Raw genomic sequence first — 21,916 nt, 5'->3', positions numbered from 1 at the left:
ATATATAATATATATACTATAATTACACTGTACAATTATAATTATCTTTGTTTAGAGCATTTTGGCAATATGTTTCAAAATGTTTGAAGATACACGTCTTCTAACTCAGCAATTCTTTTTGAATATTTTGACTGAGGAAAAAAACATTGCCTGTAAAGAATTATCTACTTTGTGTGGGGTGGGTGTCTGTATCTAATGTAATTTATCATAATTGAAAATGGTAAGCAATCTAAATGCCTATCATTAGGGGTTTCAATAGTTGAAATACATGAAATACATGTGACGGAATACTATGCTTCTATTTAAAAATAATTTTACAGAATAATATTTATAATGAGAAAAATTGTGGCTTTTAAATCATGATAATATTGGTTTTTTTCCAATTTTATCTTTGTGAATATGTATTAGTATTTTGTCACCTAAAAAGTACATTTTTCTCAATAAATGCAACAGTTTTTTCTGTTAATCTCCTGCCTGAAACAGAAGTGTCAGCGTTTTAGAGGGATCACTGTATTCCACATTGCCTTTTGAAGTTTTTTAAAGTAATTTTTTAATATAATAAGGCACATTTTGTATTTCTATAGATATTCCTGATCAAGTTATAAGAGTTTTCAAAGCTGATCAACAAAGTTGCTACATTATCATCAGTAAAGACACTACAGCCAAAGAAGTAGTTTGTCACGCTGTCCATGAGTTCGGTTTGACTGGTGCATCTGACACCTACTCTCTCTGTGAAGTTTCTGTTACTCCTGAGGGTGTAATAAAGCAGAGAAGACTTCCAGACCAGTTCTCCAAATTAGCTGACAGAATTCAACTCAATGGAAGGTGAATATGCTTATTAGTGAATGTGCTTATCACTGGATGTGCTTTTCAAAGACAGGTATTTTAAGTAGAAACATCATCATGTTGATTGCAAATGAGTTCTTTCCAAATTAAAGTAGGGATTCTGTTTCCCAAACTTTTCTTTGCACCTAATTATATAAATAGAATTGTAGGGTTTTCTTAAGGGCTACACTAGACTGAGTGTCCAGCTTGCCAAAATGTGTAAGTGATCATGCTAAAATAAAGTCGTAGAACTACTAATGTACTCCAGTCTGTTTTTTGCAGAGGAGGGAACTCATCAATAGCAATCTTTATATATATATGTGAATATGTATATGTATTAATTTAGAAATTTGTTTATGCTGGGTGTATAGAGCATGTCTGTAATCCTAGCACTCAGGAGGCAGGAGGATCACCACAAATTCAAAGCCATCCCAAGCTACATAGCAAGACCCTCTCTCAAACAAAATTTTATGACTATACTGTGGGCAAAAGAAACTGTCATTTTCACAAATAGTTTTTAAATTAGTTTTACTTTTCCAAGTAGATGAGATTATAGGTGTGTTCATATATATATGCGCGTGCGCACTTGCGCGCGCGCACACACACACGCACACACACACGCACGCACGCACGCCATTTATTTGTTTGTTTTTGGTGCCGGGATCAAACTCAGGACCTTGTGCTTGTGAGGCAGGTGGCAGCACCACTGGGCTAAATCCCCAGCCCAGTAAAGTGATATTTTTGAGAACAATAATAAAGTGGGAAAGTGTTCTTATGAATGACACCACATTTACAATCAGATTTATGAAAAAAAAACTTTTTTCCTTTTAGGTACTATTTAAAAAATAACATGGAAACAGAAACCTTATGCTCAGATGAAGATGCTCAGGAACTGGTTAAGGAAAGCCAGCTGTCCATGCTGCAGCTCAGTACCATCGAGCTGGCCACGCAGTTGTCAATGAGGGACTTTGACTTATTTCGTAATATTGAGCCCACTGAATACATCGATGACATTTTTAAGTTGGACTCCAAAACCGGAAATACTCACTTGAAGGAATTTGAGGACATTGTAAACCAAGAGACATTCTGGGTTGCCTCAGAGATTTTAACAGAATCAAATCAGCTCAAACGAATGAAAATTATTAAACATTTTATTAAGATTGCACTTCATTGTCGAGAATGTAAGAATTTCAATTCCATGTTCGCAATTATAAGGTAAGTTTTTACAAATAGGTGCACATATCTTTGTGGGTGTTTTATGATACTAAGCTTGAAGCTAGTTTTCTAGTTAGTACTAAGTACATAGAAAGAGAAAAGTTCCATCAATAAGCCTTTATTGAAGTATCGTTAGATTTAATGTGCTTTATATCTTGGTGGTATTGTCTTTGTGTTTTTGTTTCATCTTTCTGTCCCTTTTCTTAAATGAATATGAGTGATTGCTTTCTCATTTTCTTTCCCTGTTTAAGTGTTCCTACCCTTTTTGGATATATGCTCTTTGTTGTCAGACATGGTAAACATGCGCTGTGCCTCACTGCCTCTTTCTTCCCTGAAAAATCACAGTGTGAAGCTGGGTGTGATGGGGCATGCCTATAACCTAAGCCTGAATGACATAGTAAGACCCTGTCTAAAACAAAACAAAAAGATCACAGTATTGATGCTCTGACCTAAAATTGCTTATTTTCAAATGACAATAGTAACAGCAACTGTTGGGTGAGTTACTCCTTTTTGCCAGGCACTGTGTGAGGTGTGTGGATTTCTCGTCACTCAGGCAATTGAGGCCATTAGCGTTATGAAGCTCCTGTGCTGTGAACATGTCCAGCACTCATAGATGTGATGAGCTCTCCCTCCTACTTTCTGCCTGCTTATTATGAAAAGACAGACAGTTGTAGGTAACTTATTTTCTCACTTTCATCCAACATATGTAGTAGATCAATAAAAGGATCCCTCTTAAAGCAAGTCTGATTTTAAAGCAAAGAGAATTCCAGTTCAATCCATTTAAAAGTCCATGTTTTTATGTATAGCAGAATAATTCCACCTTACCCAGTGTCACCTACACTTAATGCCACCTTTTCACACCACCCACAGAACTTATAATAATTTGTTCTTACTGCTCAAGTAAAATAAAAGTGGATTTTTTAATTCCCATCACTGGGGATTGAACTCAAGGGAAGTAAATAGCATTGTTTTGTAGTAAAAAATAATTCTAGCTTTTTAAATAAAGATTAATATACATGGAAAAAAATCCAAAGTACTGCAGAGTAAAAAATTGCAGTGTAAAAGTTGCTCTCTCTTCCACTCAGTACCCATTTCACCCACATTTCTCTCCCACCTTGGTTTATTTTGTTTGATTTATCTTGGAGAGTACTATCTACACTAGTACCTATAAACCTGTCTGATTTTTTAAATAACCATAAAATATTCCTTTTGTACTATAGCGTATATATTATTTGTAACTATTTCTAAATTTTTGTCCCTTAGCTTTTTGAAAGTGTATATATAGTGTTTGCTTTTGCCATTACTGAAACTGTATTTTTACAAAGTCTTATAAATTTATCATTTTTTTCTCTCTTTAAAATAGTCTCTATCTTGTGGTTAAGAACAAAGAACCCCCTTGGTTTGAATCCAGTCTTGTCACTTGCTAGTAAAACTGAGCTTACCCGTTCTAAAATGGGGAATCCCGGTAGTTCTTATCTCATGAGGTTGTTTCAGTGAGTGAATATCTATCAAAGGCTCTAGCACTTTATAGTAGTTTGACTTAAATTACGTTTTCATTAATCTTGAATTCCATTTTTGTTGTAAGCAGTAGAGGAACACATCTTACTTTGTTCCACATGGCTTCTTATTTATCCAACTTTATTCTTTTCTCCTAAAAACTGTTATCTATTGAATACTAAAATCTTGTACATATTTTAGTTCTATTTCTAGCTCTATTCCACTGTTTTGTCTATTCATTACTGTTTTGATTGGTAGATAGATTTGAAGATCTGGTAGAGGTAGGCAGACCTCTTCACTTTTACTCTTTCAATTTCTGATATGTTTTATGTGACTTTAGGGTCAGTTAATTTAGATCTTTTAGAAATTTTGTGGATGTTTTCATAATGATCACATTAAGTTAATTTAACAGACATTTGATATCTTTGTAACAGTGAATGCTTCATCCAAGAACATGCCATTTGTTCTAATTTCCTCATTTCTTCTGCGGAGTTTGTGCTTTGTTATAAATCTTGAACATTTTTGAATGTTTATTATCATTTATTGCTATTATTAGTGGAGTCCTTATATTTTTCTAACTGGTTTTTGCTTATACCTAAATATTATAGTGCTCATGAGTGCCAGTTTTGTGCAGGGGCATCTTACTGCATTCTTGTTTCTATTAATTTTTCAGTTAATGTTTTTGGGACTTTGAGTTACACAATCTTAACTTTATTTCTTTCAAATATTGATAACTTGATTTCTTTATTCCATTTATCTTTCTTTGGGAGAGTTTGAATTACTCAGTCTAATTTTCTTATCAGTGATAATAACTTCTTTTTTTTACCGGGAGCCGAACTCAGGACGTTGTGCTTGCAAGACAGGTGGCGGAACTACTGAGCCAAATTCCTGGTCCAAGGAATAATAACTTTTAACTTATCTATCTCTGTCTGCTAGTACCTTCACATTAAATGTTTGTAATTATAAACCTCTGTGCATAATTAATAGCTCTTTGTAAGAGCATTTCTAGCATCTCTTCATTAAATATTATGGGGGCTTTGAGTTCAGAAATATATTGCACTTTTAGTTCTTTTATTGATTTTCTAAAAATTTAGGAATGAGTGTTGAATTATGTGATGGTTTAATATTTAAAGTAATCATAATTTTTTCTTTTTACTATTAGTATGGTAAATTAATAGTGCCCTGAAAATAAATTACCCTGCTAGTCTGACATGAGCTCCATATAACCAGGTAAATTTTATGGTGATGTCCTTTTTTGGTTTGTGTGGTTTGCTGCTATGATGGCTTGATAATATTAATAAACTTTCATTTCTTTTTTATGCTCTGTAGCTATTTAAATAGCATTGATGGTAATTACTTGGTTTGAGAATTGAAAGGAATTTACCTGTGTCACTGTCTGAACCTGGTGCTCTATAACAATCTGTCTTCTTTTAGAGATTTATGTCTTTCAATTTCAAAGTTACCTAAAATGGAGGTAGCATACTTTTTTGCAGTGGAAATAGTTTAGATTCTCTGGGATATATAGTCTCTCTTAAGAAACTGCTGACACCTGCCACTGTATCATAAAAGCAGCCCTAAACAGTAAATGAAGAAGACTGTGTTCTAATGATTTTATTTATGAAAATAGACAGTGGGCCTAATATGGCATTTGGTAACCCTAATATATTATGTTTTTATCTGAGTTTTAGTCTTCAGTTAGAATTGAGCAAATTAACCTGTTCTTTTAATTTTCTTTTTATCTACATTTTTTCCTTCATTCTTATTCTTGTGTATTTGTCTCCCAAAAACCACCACTCCTTGTTTTAAATAGCCTTAAGATATTCCTCAGCCTTTGTTTTGTTTTGTTTTGTTGTTGTCGTAATTTCTCCAGTCATCTCTTTTTTGAAGTTTGTTTTCTGGTCGTTAATTGAAGAAGGAAGGTATGGAGGAAATTACATTTTCTGAGTATATCCAAAGTATCTTTCTGTTGCTTTTTACTTGAATGACAGTTTTTCTAGCTATAAAAGTCTTCACACATTTCTTGGGGACTTAACAGAGAGTGGCTTTTCAACTAACATTTTGTTTGGCTATGTTAAGTTCCTGGGGTTTGCTGGAATTTCTCTTCCTTGCTACATTCACAGATTCTCATTTACCTTTATATAGATGTTTCTTTTCTTCTTCCTGCTCTTTCTCCTTTTAGTTCTATGTGACATTTTCCAAGACTATGGTGCCTTTTCAGTCTGTTGTTTCAGGTCTTCCCTTTACTTCTAGAAGGTTTTCCTAGTTGTACCTCTGAATATTTTTTGTTTCATTATTTTTATTTTCTTCTTTAGGAAGATACATATCTATCACCAGGAGGCTGGTTCCTGACACTTTGAGGAACTGGCTCCTCACTTCTTATTTGTTGGTTCTTTTTGCTTTTGATGAAAGATTTCAGTCAAGACACGTAGGTGACCAGGTGTAGACATAGAGTTCATTATAAAACAGGTATAGAGAAAGTTATGCCTTCAAGCAAGATGGTGGGCAGTGTCACAAAGATAGCTCCACTGAGTATGAGTTAGATGGCATTCTATATGCACAAGAGTTACTCCTGGGGTTCAAGGAACTATAGTGGTTATGTTTATCAACATTTTTCTTAGAAGTTACTATGGAATGTTAGTATCTCAAAATGTCTTCCTATTTTTTTCAGATGGTCAGTGTTCTCTCCAGGACTTTAACCTTAACAAGTTTATGAAGGAAATTAAAATGGGTCTCAGCCCAAGGAGGGAGAGTCTTTAAAGAATGTTCTGCTTTCTGGTATCATTGGGCATAGATCATGGCATCCAGGAACGCTGTATACTTGTTTTGGAAATAGATGGTCAGGTGGCCAAATTTCAGAAGGAATGTAATGTGCACATGTGTAACCTTAAAATGTGATTGTGCTCTGCTAGATCACTTTGGATCTTACGCCTAACAAATAATTACACATTAAGGTCTCATTTATCTGTCACTGGCAAACTGTGCTATTTTGGACCTTCACTAGTGTTCCTTAAGCCTGCTAGTGTCCAACCACCTGCCTAAGGATATCTTACCATTTTCTCTTCAGTCTCTTGTAACTGTATCCATTTCCACCGATTATCTTTATTCTTTCCTCCATGTCATTTACATTGTTTTAGCAGTGACTTTTTTTTTTTTATGTAAGTTTCAAGTGTTTCCTTCCTTTCTCTTTTGGTTTTATTTTTTTTTCTTCTGTGTCTTTCCTGAGCTCTACTAGTTAATTTTCAGCAAAAATTTTAACGTGTTTTTCCTAAGCTCTTGTATCTTTGCATTAAACTTCATTAATTTTATCAGTTTCTTTAAAATCATAGCAGGTCATTGGTTAGTACCAGTTTTAATTTTTATTGTCGACAGCATTTTTCTACTTCATTCTCTTTGTTTTCCTTGTTATCTCTGTGTTATCAATGCTGTTTCTTCCTTTTAAATGGTGAGGGATTTCTTGTGTTCCATTTGTAAGAGGTTCAGTGAGAGAGGAGTGAGGGCAGAATTCCCAGCTACCAGGAATTGGCCCTGAATGTGATTGTTTTACCCTTTAGTTTTTCACAGGAAATAAAAGTTGGCAGCTTCAGGGCTGCTTACTCATTTTCTCCCTTCTGTCCTAATGAAATAGAAATGATATGAGAAATACATGTAACTCACAACATGTCAGATACGCCTAGTTAACAGTGGAGGTTAAAGAACAAAAAAGAAGGTTAAGATAAGAGAAAAAAAAAGAATAGGAAAATTTTTTGGAGAATAGGAATGTGGAATAAGAATAGCTCCTGAGAGAAAGGGCAGGTCCTGAATGGATTGACAAGGAGCCCTCTTTTCAAAGGAAGTTTTACAGAGCAAAGTCACGAGGGGTGGGTACTTCATGGATAAAAACTAATAATCAACCAATAAGTTTATAAGTATAGTTGCTTTGTTGCTATTGATCCAATAGTAACAGGTATATGGATGACATCATTACCTGGTTAGTAATCTGTAGTCTTAGTGAGTGGAGGAGGATGGCCCATTCCCAATGAGATGCCTGACTCTGTCTTGTGGCGGGGGAATCCCAAAAGGTTGGCACCAGTAACCTCAAGCTTCTGTTCATCCCTCAGAAAAGTATGCAGATCTGGCCGTTGTGACTTTAATTTTCAGATGTGCATCCAGACACAGCCTGGATGTGTTCTCATCCTCTCCATCGACTTTCTTAAGGGCCCAACCCTCTCTGAGTGCCTACAATATTTCTGCTAGCTTAGCTGTCTGTAACAATGCCACTGCTAAACAGCTTCCTACCAGAGTTGTAACTCTGTGTGTACTGGTTCAGTCTCACTTTCCCTAAGTCCTTGGTAAAGAAATTATCCAGTCCTACCCAGTCCAGGTCACCCTGTGAACTTGTGAACTGTTGAGTTCCATAAAAGGAATTGATGTTTTCGCCCTCAGGGCAGTGACCTGCTTTGAGAACTGTTTGGCCAGTATTCATAGAAAGCTTTACCTGGGGGCATAACTTTTCAGCATCTTCCTATACTCCTATTTAAAGTTGACTGTTTTTAACTGTCCTAATGTTTTTAGACTTTTGTTGTTGTTGTTTCAATGGAGATAGAATCTGCATTTCTGTTACTAATACTCCTTGTAGTTTTTTTGCGGGGTGGGGGGGGGCATCCTGCCAGACTATGACAATTGGAGGGCTGAGGTGGGGTCTCCCTCTGAGACACCTGGAGAGGGGTTTGTTTAATCCATGTAGTGATTAGTGAGTTACTTAATTTTCTAATAACAACACACATGGAAACAGTTATCAGCATCAGGGCAGCATCAGAGCAGAGCTGGAACTGCAGTTCCAGAGCTCAAGTGCTTCGTGTCTTTATTTCAGCAAAAACAGCAGCACAGCTACTAAAAGGTTGCAGTGTTCTCTACTTCACAGGAGTTACAGTGTCTTTATCAGTGGACTGAGATGTGAAGAGACTGAACACAACTGCACAACCTTGACCCTGTTGCACATGCATGGTTAAGTGTGTTAAGTTGTTCTTAGATAACTGTGGCCTATGGTAACTGTGACATGTTATGTGTGACTCATTGAGAGCGGATTTGGGTCCGAAAGTGTTCTCTGAGGCCCTGGCTTTGATATAGGCAAAAGCAGTAGTCCACAGGTGGTTTTTGTTTTGTTCCACCAGGGATCAGACTCAGGACCTTGCACTTTTGAGGCAGGTACAGTGTCACTGAACTAAATCCCCAGCCCTCACAGGTGGTTTCTGAGAAGCAAAGGGAACCAAAAGTATCTTAACTCCACATCTTTACATCAGAAATCAAGACCATATTTTAAATATTGTGGTGTGGATAAAAGATGATTGAAAGCAAAGAAGGATTAACTCAAAATGAAGGGATATTTTGCATATGCACATACAACTCAATTGGCAACTTTGGATGGTAGTATAGAAGTAAAGGAACCGGGAATAATTGAAGCCTAATTGTCACAAATTATTGTTTCCAGTTAGTGAATATCTGAGCTTGTCTAAAGCCCCATGAAAAAGAGACATTGAATATCTTGAGGCTTAGGGGACAACATTAGAACATTGGGGTATAGTAGTTTTGAAATCGGGGATATAAATGGGCAAAATCTCAGAGAAAAATGTCTGTTATTAACAATTGTCATTAATAAACCGCCTTTGAATAGATACTGTTTCTGTAAAGTTACTTCTTTTTTTTCTTTCTTTCTTTCTTTTGGTACGGGAGATTGAACTCGAGTCCTTGTGCTTGCGAGGCAGGCGGTGGAACCACTGAGCTAAATCCCCAGTCCTCTAAAGTCACTTCTAAGTAAAACAAATATTTTCATGCTTGAAAGTTTTTTTTAGTTACATTTATATATTTTTTCCCCTGGTAATGGGAATTTAACTCAAGATCTTGAGGTTGCCAGGAAGGCATGGCATTGTTGAGCTACATCCCCAGCCCAGTTACATGTGTATTTTCTAGAATCATTCCGTGCGTCACATGCAAACTATAAAATAAAGGGCTACATAGATACATAGCTGAATAAAAGTAATGTAGTTTCTTTGAAACGGGTTCTCCTTGTTTTAATCTTACAAGAGTTCCTTTTATGTATTTTTTTATAGTTCTGTGTTTATTGAACCTGTTAAAATACATCCCTGCTCTTTTTTAGCATTATTAGAGAAATTAGTGTATGCACTGTTGACTTGAGTCCACTTTCTTCCCCAGGTCCCTTTGTAATGTTTTTATTCTCGTCTTTGGCAGTGGCTTGAACCTGGCACCTGTAGCCCGACTCAGAGGTACCTGGGAAAAGTTACCAAGCAAATATGAGAAACATCTCCAAGATCTGCAAGACCTTTTTGATCCATCTAGAAACATGGCAAAATATAGAAATATTCTTAGTAGTCAAAGCATGCAGCCTCCAATTATTCCACTCTTCCCAGTTGTCAAGAAGGACATGACATTTCTTCATGAAGGTATTTGAAAATAAGCATGTGTAGCATCAGCCAGTTCTGCAGCGTTGTGATTCGTTATATATTCCACCCTATTGATTATTTCACGAAAGCTTAACACAGTTAAATGCAGCGGCTTTGTTAAGTTACCTAAAAACTACATTGTTTACAGAAACAAACTGAACTTTTCATGCATTCCAAATTTAACCTTGACATTCTTAAGATCAGACTGTAATTATTTCCTTCCAAATTTTTAAATAATTACTCCGTACGTGTACAGAAAAGCCCCCGAGACTATAACTAATGAAATTTGACAAAGCAGATATTTTTATGACCCACACTCAAAAACAAAACATGATGAAAATCCCAGAAACCCTGCTCATACCCCTTCCCAATTACTACCCTCATCCTCTGCCCGGAAGGTAATGTTAGAAATGAGCCCCCAGACTCACATTGTCAGTGCCAGAAAGAATGCACTCAGCAAGCAATAACACTCCACAAGGGGAAGTTTAAAGCTTACTTTTACAGAAAAGGGTGAGAGTGCCTCCGATGGGAGGGGCTTAAGCCTTAAAGTATGGTAAGGAGCTGACTTTTTTCCTCGTTGGCTGGGTTGAAGTTTCACAGTCTATCCCCATTGGCTCTTTTAAGAGGCAAGGGAAGGGTCTGAAGGATTGCTGAGTAGGAAAAGGGTGTGGGGAGCCAAGTCCTTGGCTGTTGATCCCCTGTCCTTGGTCTGCAGCTGTGTTCCCAGAATGTAGGTGTTTTTCCATAAGTTTGACTGTAAAGGGTAGCACTGCTTAGGGTGGGCTACAATCTAAAATGGAAGAACTCTTGTTTATATCTTTTGATAGAAAAAACAGGGCCCCTGTTTCTTAATGTAATTACTATCTTGACTTTGAATGCTGTAGTTTAGTTTTAACTGTTCTTGAATTTTAGACAGGTATAATCACATGATGTATGTATTTTGTATGGTTTGTTTTGGTTTCTGACTTACATTGATCAAATTGAATTTATGAGGTTCTTCCTTTTTTGGGGAGGCACCGGGGACCAAACTTGGGACCTTGTGCTTGTGAAGCAGGCAGCAGAACTACTGAGCTCAATTCCCAGCCCTCTCCCATGTTTTTGAGTGTAGTTTTACTTCATTTTCTTTTTTTTTTAAATAAATTTTATTATATTTCATCCCCCCCGTACAGAAATTTTGTTTCCATTTTTTCCCTTCTATTTTCACCTTTTTTTCCCCTTGACTTTTCCTTTGCTCCTCTTCTCATTTGAACACTTTCCCATTTCCCAGTATCCATTATACATTTCGGTCCTTATTTCCACTTTCAGGTTTCCCACCCCAGAGAAAAATGCAGTATTTAGTATATGTGCTCCCGAAGCAAGCACAATGCAGTATTTAAATGTGTGTGTCCAGTTTATCTGTCTGGAGAGTACAGTCTCAAGTGCATCCATTGAGCTATAAATGACTGAAACTCATCCTTCTTTATGGCAGAGTAGTACTCCATTGTATAAAAAACCCATGTCTTTATCCACTCTTTAGTCGATGGGCTGTTCCCAAGATCCTTAGCAAACTGTGCCGCTATAAACATGGATATGTATATATTGCTATGGTATGATGCTTTTAATTCTTTCAGGAAGATACCAGAGGAAGTATAGCTGGGTCAAATGGTACCTCTAGTTTGAATTTTTTGAGGAATCTCCACACTGATTTCCACAGTGGTTACACTAGTCTGCACTCCCACCAACAGAGAAGAGGGGTTCCTTTTTCCCAGCAGCCCCACCAGCCTTTGTTATTGGTTGATTTCTTGATAGCAGCCATTCTTTCTGGGGTGAGATGGAACCTCACCATTGTTTTAATTTTTCTTTCACAAATGACTGTTAATGTTGAACTTTTTTATATTTATTTGCTGTTTCTAATTCTTCATTTGAGAAGCATCTTATTTCAGATACCTATTTTTGCATTGGGTCTTTAAATTGCGGGGAAGTCTGGTTTTTTGTTTTGTTTTGTTTTTTCCTTTATTCTAGATAGTAGTATGGTAAAAATTTTTTCCCGCTTTGTGCTTTCTCTTCACTCTGTTGGTGGTTTCTCTTGCTGTGCAAAAGCTTTTTAGTAGGGTCCCCGATGTTGATTGTAGTCTTTCCCATGTGGTCTGGGCTTTGTGTAGTCTTTGCCTACTCCTATAGACATCTTGAAATGTATGGCTTTCCTCTGTGTTTGAAATTTTCCAGTAGTGCTGTCTTGTTATTGACTCGCCTGTGACCTCTCCAAAAGGGACTCTGATCTCACCTTCATTAGATTTGATCCTTGTACCTTGTCTTGGTTTTTTCTCTTTGCTGAGACAAGATACCCGACGCCCAATTTTAAAGGCAGAAAGGTTTATTTGGCTCACAGTTTGTAAAAGTTTCAATTCATAATTGGCTGGATCCAAGGAATAGTGGCTTGGCAGAGGGGCATCTCAGAGCTGGCAGGTAGGCAGCACTCACATCCAGTCTGGGGTACCCTTTTAAAGTTTAACAATTTTGTTTTAAGTTCATTGTTCTTTGCCAGAGTTCTCACTGTAGTTTTTATATCTTTGAATGTATTTAGCATAGTTACTTTTAACTCTTGTCTCTGACCACTTAATAATATGAATCTGTTGTGGCTCTTTTTCTGTTGTGTCCTTTTTTTCTTTTGTATTTCATTTGTGTTAATCTTTTCTCCTGACGTGCCTTGTTTTCTTTTTGACTGTGTAATGGATGTTGTGTATAAAAATTAGCAATAGAAATCTGTAGTCTTGAGTGATGTTCTTTTCTTCCGAGAGGGATTAAGCTTTACTTAGCTGAGGGTACTAACAATCCACAATCCCTTTCACCCATTTTCATATTTTGAGATAACTTAACATCAGATGTACCCCAGTCTTCATGTAGTACTTTGGAGTTCCAACCCAAAGCCTTGGAGGTTTAGTTGGACTTGTCTTGCCTCAGAAGCAGGGTGGTTCTGCTCAGTTTTTCAGCTCATCATCCCTCTTTTCTGAATTCAGCAAATGTGCCTAGGGGTAAACACTGGAAAATGCCAAGCCTGTCTTCTGTATTCAACCACAAATCTTCACTTCCTTGTTAGCTCTTTGATCCCTCACGTCCAACTTTGATGTTTATGTCCATCTCTTCTAACTGTTCTTCTCAAAGGTTGTCCTAATTATCTAATCTTACTCTCTCCTCTTTCATAGCCATTCTTTTTGATATAGAAATGTTACCATCTTCCAATATATTTTTCTGACATGGTCCCGCAAAACATATTTATATGTCTTACAATGTTTTTGAAGATTGTTTCCAACTCAGGTTGAGAACTGAACAATTCTTTTGTGTAATATATATTTTTTGTTTGCTCATAGGAAAAAAACTACCATTCTTCCAGCTTCCCAAGGTTCTCAAACTTGGCTTCAAAGCCTTGGAATTCCATAGTGGCCCTCAGGGCTTCCCATGGGAGGAAAATGGGGTTACACTGTTAAAGTCAGATGTAAAGCTGATCGTGGTGGCACATACCAGTAATCTCAGCACTCAGGAGACTGAGACAAGAGAATCACTACAAATTTGGGGCTATCCTTAAGGGATAACTGCAGCTTCATGGCCAGACTGGAGTACATAGTGAGTTCAAGGCTAGTGTGAAGTACATAGCAAGATCTTTTCTCAAAAAAGAAAAAAAAAACCCAAAATAAAAAAGCCAGGTGTGAAAAAACATTGCTATGGACAGGCAGATAAACCATTTGGGAAGTTGCATGAATCTTCCCTCAGAGAACTATTCAACAGAATAAAAATAATGGAACTTATGAATGGGGAAATTTCTGAATTGTGTTCATAAATTCAAATTTTTGGTGAGGAATGGCAAATGCCAGACTAGAAGAAGGTATGTACTCTTACGAAGCAGCCACCTCTTAGCTTTAACTAATTTTTGTCGTTTGAAAGACAAATTCAGTATGTTTTAGTCTCACATCCCATTGCCCTTTGAGCTATTTATATGATTATAATTCATTTAACAATTTTTAAAATAGTACACGCCAAAGAAAACTTGCAGACTGCATTACATAATAATTAAATTCATAATTGACCATAGGACCTCTGGCTAAAGTCTGTTTTGCAGTGCTGTACCCTTGCTGTTCAAAAGAGCAAATGGACCGCTGGGTGTGGTGGCGCACACCTGTAGTCCCAGCACCTGGAAGACCAAGGCAGGTGGATTGCCGTGAGTTCAAGGTCAGGGCTACATAGTGAGACCCTGTCTAAAAAAATTAATTTGAGAGATGCAAATGAAACAACACTGAAGGGCGAGGGATTTAGCTAAGTGGATGCACATCGAGGCCATATTCTTAGGTGAAATAAATGGGACATGTGTAAATACCGAATTGTTTCTGTAGTGTGAGAAACTGAAAGTGTAAATAAGGACTAAAAGGTGTAATAGATAGTGTGAACTAGGAAGAAAAGGTCAAAGGGGATGTGGGAGGGTTGGGGAAAAGAAGGAAATATATTTAATAAAAGGAAAAAATAGAAACACAATCTTTGTAGATAGGAGTGGAGGGGTTGAAGGGAGAGTAGGGGAATGGGGAAAAAATAAGAACCAAGATGGATTATGTTTTGTTTTGTTTTTTGGGGTACCAGGGATTGAACTCTGGACCTTACGTTTGCGAGGCAGGCAGTAGAACCACTGAGCTAAATCCCCGGCCCCCAAGCTGGATTATGTAAAGGTACACATTTATAATGATGAATGTCATTATATTGTATACCTAAAATGTACCAATAAAATTAATTTTTTAAGAAAGAATAAATATGGGTACCTGCTAATGAGTAGGCTGAGCATGTAGAGATAGATTTGAGTGACAGTACATTTTGTACTCAAAAAGTAAGGAAAGTGATTTTAGACATGCACAGTATATCACTTCTAATCACTCATAATCATCATTCCCATATGGAACATAATTTCTCCCAGTTCTTTGTCTGTGTCACATAATCTTGATATTAGATATTATTATGTACAAAAATATATAGATACCATAATAAAGTGTGCTACAATGAAAAGCAGGAAGGATACTTAAGGATGTAGAAGGCTGGTAAGACAAAATGCCCTTGGAACTGAGTGAGTACGTCATTCCCTGGGATCACTAAAAAAGGCTCTTTCTTGTACTATTCAAGAGTAACAGCTTGAATTCTGATACTTCAAGATATTTTAATTTTGAAAGTTAAAAAATTACTTTTGTCTTATAGGAAATGACTCCAAAGTAGATGGTTTAGTAAACTTTGAGAAGCTAAGAATGATTTCTAAGGAAATCCGTCAAGTTGTTCGAATGACTTCTGCTAACATGGATCCAGCCATGATGTTCCGACAAAGGTATGACACAGCAACAGTGTGTAAGTGTTACAGGGAGATACAATAATCATCACAGTATTGAAATAAGTGCTTTGCCCATATCGACCTCATATATTAGTCTGTAACTGTGGTGGCAAACCTCTGGCACACGTGCCACATTGGGCTGTTTTTGAAAGCTCTAAAAGGTTTGTCATCACTGGCTTATACCAGTGCCATAACAGGTAAGTGATTTTAGCCTTCCTTTTATGCTTGAAGAAGGTGAAATCTAAAGTACTTCTGTAGAGTTTGTTAAAATTTGAATCCTGCTTTGTGGCTTACTTTTTTTGTGTACATAGGTAGTTCTGTATTGTTCTTTAAAATATCAACAAATGGTTAAGGTTTATTGAAATCAGAGAGGACAAATGGTTTCATCTGTTCTAATTTATGAACTATTAGTCTGCATGTAGTTTCTTTCCCATCAAATTCATACTTCATTTTTCTAAAACAGTTCTTTTTCTTCAAATTATGATGCTATTTTTTATATGTAAACTCTTTACCAGAATTTAGAAACTATAAATTTCATTCATACTCCATATTTCTTTAAAATGGTACATATTTGTATACTATATTAATCTGATCTTGTAAGACTGCTTTTTAAAATTAATCCCTAGAGTCATAAAGGTTTCCTCAAATTTCTGTATGAAGTTTATGAAAAATATTTTGTTAAGCTACTTGGCACATTTTGTACTTTTCAGGATGTAAGTAGACATTGCAATTTTAATTTATGGTGTGATTTTTTTTTTTTTTTGCACTTTTCTGTATAGGACATTAAAAACAAAATAATTAACAGAAGCAGACATAATTCTTGTGGATTAAAAAAAATGTACTCGCCTCTGAAAACTAAACATTTGTTACTTTAAAACCAGTTAGTATTTTTATAACCAAACAACCAATGTGTCAAGACCTTTTTGTTTACATCACAATTTAGGAGTCTTTGTGTATATAAGTAGTTAGTCTAATGGTTTCTATAGTTGAGAGATCCTCAGAGTGGAGGAAAGGCTGTGCCAGATCATCCCCTCTTCCTTCCCCATTCCATTTCTGCCCCTTGAGATGCAGTATGGAAGCAGAAAACAGTTAAGACCAAAATAAACCTGGAGGAGGGTTTGTTTTTGTTTTTGTCCTTGTTTTTGTTTCATGTTCTTGTACATTGGCCTTGCCATTCTCTTGTCTTATGTAGACCTCCATTTACTTATATGTGTCATCAGTTTCATCCCTGAAGACATAATTAAATATGAATGAACACATTATATGTACATGCATGGAGTGCCAGCTTTGTTTCAGAAATGAGCAAAGATGTGAATGTGGTGATGTATTTCTGTAATCCCAGCTATTCTGGAGACTGAAGCATCTTGGGCAATTTAGCATGACCCTGCATCAAAACTTTGTGTGTGCTTATACTGGGCCTTCACGCTCAACTACAACCTCAGCCCTTTTTTATTTTTTATTTTGAGACAGTGTCTTGCTAAATCGTCCAGGCTGGGCATGAACTTTTGATCCCTTTGTCTTGGTTTCTCTTAGAGTGCTGGGATTACAGGAATGAGATCACCATTCCCAGGTCAAGCAAAATAGTTAAAAGCAGGCTGAGAATTTAGCTCAGTTGGTAGAATACTTGCATGAGATCCTGGGTTCAATCCACAGCTTAACCTTCCTCCCCTCAAAAGGCAAAGAAAGAAGGGAAGAAATCTGGTGTGGAAACTGACAGACCTGGCTGCTTTCTAAAGAATAGCATGGGTTAGGGCTGGGGATTCAGCTCAGTGGTGCTGTGGCTGCCTTGCAAGCGCAAAGTCCTGAGTACTTGAAAGAAAAAAGAATAGCTTGGCTTGAGCAGAAAAGGTATAAGGGAAAATAAACACTTACTTTTAGATTGGACTGGATTTTTCTTGAATCAGTTTTGTCAGCCAATAATGAAATGGAATATCTATTTTTAAGCAAAAGTTTGTCTACTTAGAGTAGCTAAACCTAACAAGAGCAAAGGAACCCCTTTTAACAGTACAGCATGCTAAAAGACAGTAACTCTATTTAAACAGTAGCTTAAAGATATATTATGATAATATATTTTTACTTACATTTTAATTTGGATTTGCTGACAAAACTTTCTTGTAAAATATTTGTCACAGAAAATTTTACACTTAATTAAATTATATATCTTTATGTTCCTTGTAATTTTATTTAAGTGGCTCAAAAATCTTTTCGAAAGAAATATTCAAAAAGTCTGTCAAGGTTTTTCCCTAAAAACTGAATTAAAAACTTAACAGTAATTTTATGGTTTTCTTTAAGCTCCTTATTAATATAAGCTTCTAAATAAGGTAGTAAAAGTATAATTAATTAAAGCATACTGTCAAATATAAGGTATATATGGTGGGGGATTTTTTCCTTCAGGGTTTACCATAACTTGTCTTACCCTCTTGTATTCCATTAAAATCATTTTACTGTTAAGCTACTCTTTTTTTTTTCCTGGTAAAATTTTTCTGTTCTATTCTGTCCACACAGTTTCTCTGACTATCAACTGTTGTCTTTTTTTTTCTGTGCTTTCCTATTCAAACACATGCTTCAATGTTTGTGGCTCTTGCTTACAGGAAGAAGAGGTGGCGGAGTCTGGGGTAAGTGTAGAGATGAACACAACTGGAGTGAAGGTTGTGCAACTTTTAATGCATACTGCATCCTTCTCATTAATGCACGCATACAAAATAGCATGCATTCTATTAACTCTGTCAACCTACATTCCTGACAAATGCCTTTTGCTAACAAGGTGGAGTAGTGATAGAACTAGTTTTTATTTTTTTAACTCTTCCACTATTGATGTTCTGTAAACCCTTTTTAGATATAAAGTTAGCAGATTCAGTTAGATAATGATGCTGCTGATTGTAGTGAATATTTGTTGTATACCTGCTGTGTGCTGTACCGCATTCTAAGCACGCAGAATAAATTTTCTTAATTGTTTTATCACTCTGTGAACAACAGGTGCTGCTGTTCCTGTGGTGTAGCTGGGGAAGGTGGGAAGTCTTACAGCCAAAGTCTTACAGCTCATTAGTGGTGGGCCTAAACCTCACCCCTGTGATTCACGGGTCCACTCCACTTTATCTTATTCAAATGCCATATTTTATAAAAGTAAATTTATTTAAATATGTAAAAATGGATGAGAGATGTTTATAAAAGTTGTATTTACCATCTGTTTTTTAAAGAGGCAGCTTGCATCCAAGCTGTACTATAAAATTGAGCTAGAAGATAATTTTAATTCTTGGATCCACTAATGCCTAAGACTTCCAGCACTGATTGAAATTTATTTTAAATTTCTACCAGCTTGACTTAAAGACGTATCTTTCCATAAAACTTTGATAGAATGAGAAACTTGCACCTTGTTATTAAAGTAGGCTCAGATCTCTGCTTCTACGTAGTTAAGTCTATTTAGAATCACTGAATGTTAGGAATCTTATATATCTTGTATCTAGTCTTTGATTTTTAGTTGAAGAAAGTGATGGTTTTGGGGGTGGAGTTGCTTAAAAAAATAATTTTGTTATTTTAAGACTAGTGAACCTTGAAATTAGGTGCTTTTGTGACATGTAATAATGTTTTTGTGAGCCACCTCCTTGAGTCCTGTTTTTGTGGCCTTGCTCTCTGTCAGAGCTTGGTGAACCTAACTGTACTCTGTTTCTCCGTTCTGTGTTGTGTTTCTTATGTCCCCTTCTGTATCATACATTAATGTTTTGGTCTATTTTGTTTCTTCTAACTGAAAATAGAAGTTGATGCGTGGTGTTATTAATGTAAATAAAACTATTTGGATTTGGGGGGTGATTGAATAACTTCTGTAAAACATTCACTATTCAGCTTTGGGGTTTGCACTGTATGATTCTTGATTAGGTATCTTCATTTTATATCTAATTTGGAAATGGTTTAGAAGATACCATCTAGTATGTTTTCAGTAGTAGAATTTTTATCTATCCTGGATTTGTTGGCAGTCTCTTTTTGTTTCTTTTTATTGTGGACATCAGCTCAGATGAAATAATTAAACATTAGGATTAAATTTTGCTCCTAAATATTAAGATTTAATTTTACTCTGTTTCTCTGAATCCACAACATCATCAGTTGTTGGATGCACCATTATTTTATATACTACCAAGAAAAACCACTGTAGTCTCCTGTTACCACTGAAAATTTTTACTATTTGCTTATTACAAAAGCTAAGTCTGTAGACTTAGCTGCGAATTTTTACCACATAATATCCTTGTCTGCATATACATAAAAATGAAAATATAAGCGAAGTAAATTGGTTTAGCTCTCTCTAATTCAGACTGAATCTTCTGAGTCACTTTTAGAGCCATTAGATTGTGCTCCAACATACATAGTGTTGCCTTCTGTGCCAGCCAGTGAATTGCTAATGCATATTTTCATATAAGCCATAGAGAACTAGAGGCTTCTGGTGCTGGCTTCAGCAATAGAGGAATCATTTTTTTTTAATGTATTTGAGACAAGGTCTCACTTTGTAGTCCAGGCTGTTCTCGAACTCGAAGTGATCTTCCTCCCTCACCTTCCCATGTGCTGTGATTACAGGTGTGTACCACCATGCCCAGCTAGGTAGCCTCCTTTTCATACTTTTTGGGAATGTTACTGAAGTTGTCAGGTTCACTTTATAACAGTTGTTTCTTGAAGATTAAAAGGATAAATCTATAATGTGATTGGATTTTCTTCGAAACCATTCTGCAAGTTTTGAGATTTCTGCAATGTAAATAATGACAAAATCAGTTTCTGCCTAACCAATAGCAAATGAAAGTTGCTGTCAAGTCAAGTGTAAGATATACCTCTTACTTCAAAGACCTTAAAATGTGACAGGAAAAGAAAATATCTCAGCACTTTTTCCTTCCATATTTCCCTTAATTATACTGAAAACATTAGGATTCAATTCAAGGACTTTTTAAAACTAGCTAAGTGTAGTTAGGAACAAATTATTGTATGGTAGTCTAAAATATTTTTATGTAAATATGAGGCTAATTTAGAAAATCTATAAATACTCATTTTGGAATGGCAGTTGCCTTTGAAATAAAAATTATCTCTATGAACCTCTGCTAGCCTTGTTAGAAAAAGCACTGCAGTTACTGTTTTCCATTGGTTTTATTTAGTTGTAGTCATTGTACAAAGAGGCTTGACAGGGTAGAGTTGGGTGAAGCTGCAGTCATTTACATTGTGGTTCTACGCAGCTGCAGCTCTAGTACATTCACAGGCATTAGGAGAGTAAAGTCTTTGATCCCCATCTCTAGAACCCAAATAATGCCTGGCCATTCCATATATGAATGGAAATGTTGAGTGACTTTTTACTGCTTTTCTGAGCTCTATGTTGAATTGAGTATTATGGCTGTTGTTCACAACTGATAGTTACTGGTTGTTCTCTTTGAATTTTGGACAAAATTTAGTGACGGGTAGAATTGGTCAGTATGCACAGGGTGAGCTCTGAGCAGCAGTGAGTGGTGGTGCCAGCAGCATTTCCAGAGCAGCACGGAGGAGGCTGCACCGGAGACTTTCTTGCTGGAGAGCCATGTGCGCAGGTCTCACTGGCCCTGGCTCCTGCCATATCTTCAGAGTGTGAGAATGCTTTTTCTTGTCACAATTGTGTCATGAGTCAGATAGGCACAAGCACAGGTGTGTTGGAAAGTGTTGCTCAGGGAGAAATTGATACTCTTTTTTCTTTTTTTAATTCTGCATTTTGCCAAAATTGGTCTTAATTCAGAACATTGTCATGAGTGCCAAATGACTTTGCATTAATGCTCTTCATCTTATAACTCATTTACATCAGCATGCAATAGCATTAACAGAACAAAATCTTTTAATCTTGATTCTCTCATGTTCTCATGTGTACAGCTGCTTACTGTGATTTCCATCTTCTTAAGGTCATTGAGTCAAGGCAGCACAAATTCAAACATGTTGGACATTCAGGGAGGCGCTCACAAGAAAAGAGCACGTCGCAGCTCTCTGCTCAATGCCAAGAAGCTGTATGAGGATGCTCAGATGGCGAGGAAGGTGAAGCAGTATCTGTGCAGTCTGGATATAGAGACGGACGAGGAGAAGTTCCAGATCATGTCGCTGCAGTGGGAACCTGCCTATGGTACTTGTGAGTACAGGTTTTCATGTACATGACAGAAACGACACAAGAAATTACACTGAAGTCCCAATAAAATTCTTAAACTTTTATTGACAAAGATTACTGACAATCTGGGCCCTCAGGAGGCTAGAGCAAGAAGAATGCCACAAGTTCAAGGCCAGTCTGAGCTGCATAGTTCAAGGCCAGCCTGAACCGCGTAGTGAGACCCTGTCTCAAAAAGAAAGATTACTGACATACCCCAACCATTGTGTGATTCTAAGATTCTGAATCCCACCTAGCCCTGATGTTTACTCTGCAAAAAATAGAGTGATAAATAGTTCTTTAAGAAGCTTTAGCTGGTTATGGTGACACATGCCTGTGAGGCCAACCTGAACTACAAAGCAAGACCCAGTCTCAGAAAAAAAAATTTGAAGAATTTAGCTCACTGGTTCCACCACCTGCCTTGCAAGAGCAAGGTCCTGAGTTCAATCCCTGGTACCAAAAAAAAAAAAAAAAAAAAAA

The 21,916-nt window shown here is 36.5% G+C and overlaps 1 protein-coding gene across 11 annotated transcripts in view; it reads left to right on the top strand.

Annotated features, from left to right (window-relative positions):
* Positions 1-21,916, top strand: part of Rapgef6 (Rap guanine nucleotide exchange factor 6) — a 206,915-nt gene that overhangs the window by 147,569 nt on the left and 37,430 nt on the right. For 10 of the 11 annotated variants that reach the window (XM_033761547.1, XM_033761552.1, XM_033761549.1 and 7 more), the window contains 6 exons: positions 585-825; positions 1,657-2,040; positions 9,763-9,974; positions 15,183-15,306; positions 17,901-17,924; positions 21,204-21,424. In XM_033761547.1, the coding sequence (XP_033617438.1) occupies positions 585-825; positions 1,657-2,040; positions 9,763-9,974; positions 15,183-15,306; positions 17,901-17,924; positions 21,204-21,424 (1,206 nt within the window). The remainder of the gene's footprint in view (positions 1-584; positions 826-1,656; positions 2,041-9,762; positions 9,975-15,182; positions 15,307-17,900; positions 17,925-21,203; positions 21,425-21,916) is intronic. The other variant, XM_033761546.1, reaches the window with a different exon arrangement.

The sequence above is a fragment of the Fukomys damarensis genome, unplaced genomic scaffold (assembly GCF_012274545.1).
Source record: "Fukomys damarensis isolate Sample0158 unplaced genomic scaffold, DMR_v1.0_HiC HiC_scaffold_9, whole genome shotgun sequence".
NCBI lineage: Eukaryota > Metazoa > Chordata > Mammalia > Rodentia > Bathyergidae > Fukomys > Fukomys damarensis.
This window is presented reverse-complemented; position numbering and strand designations above follow the sequence as displayed.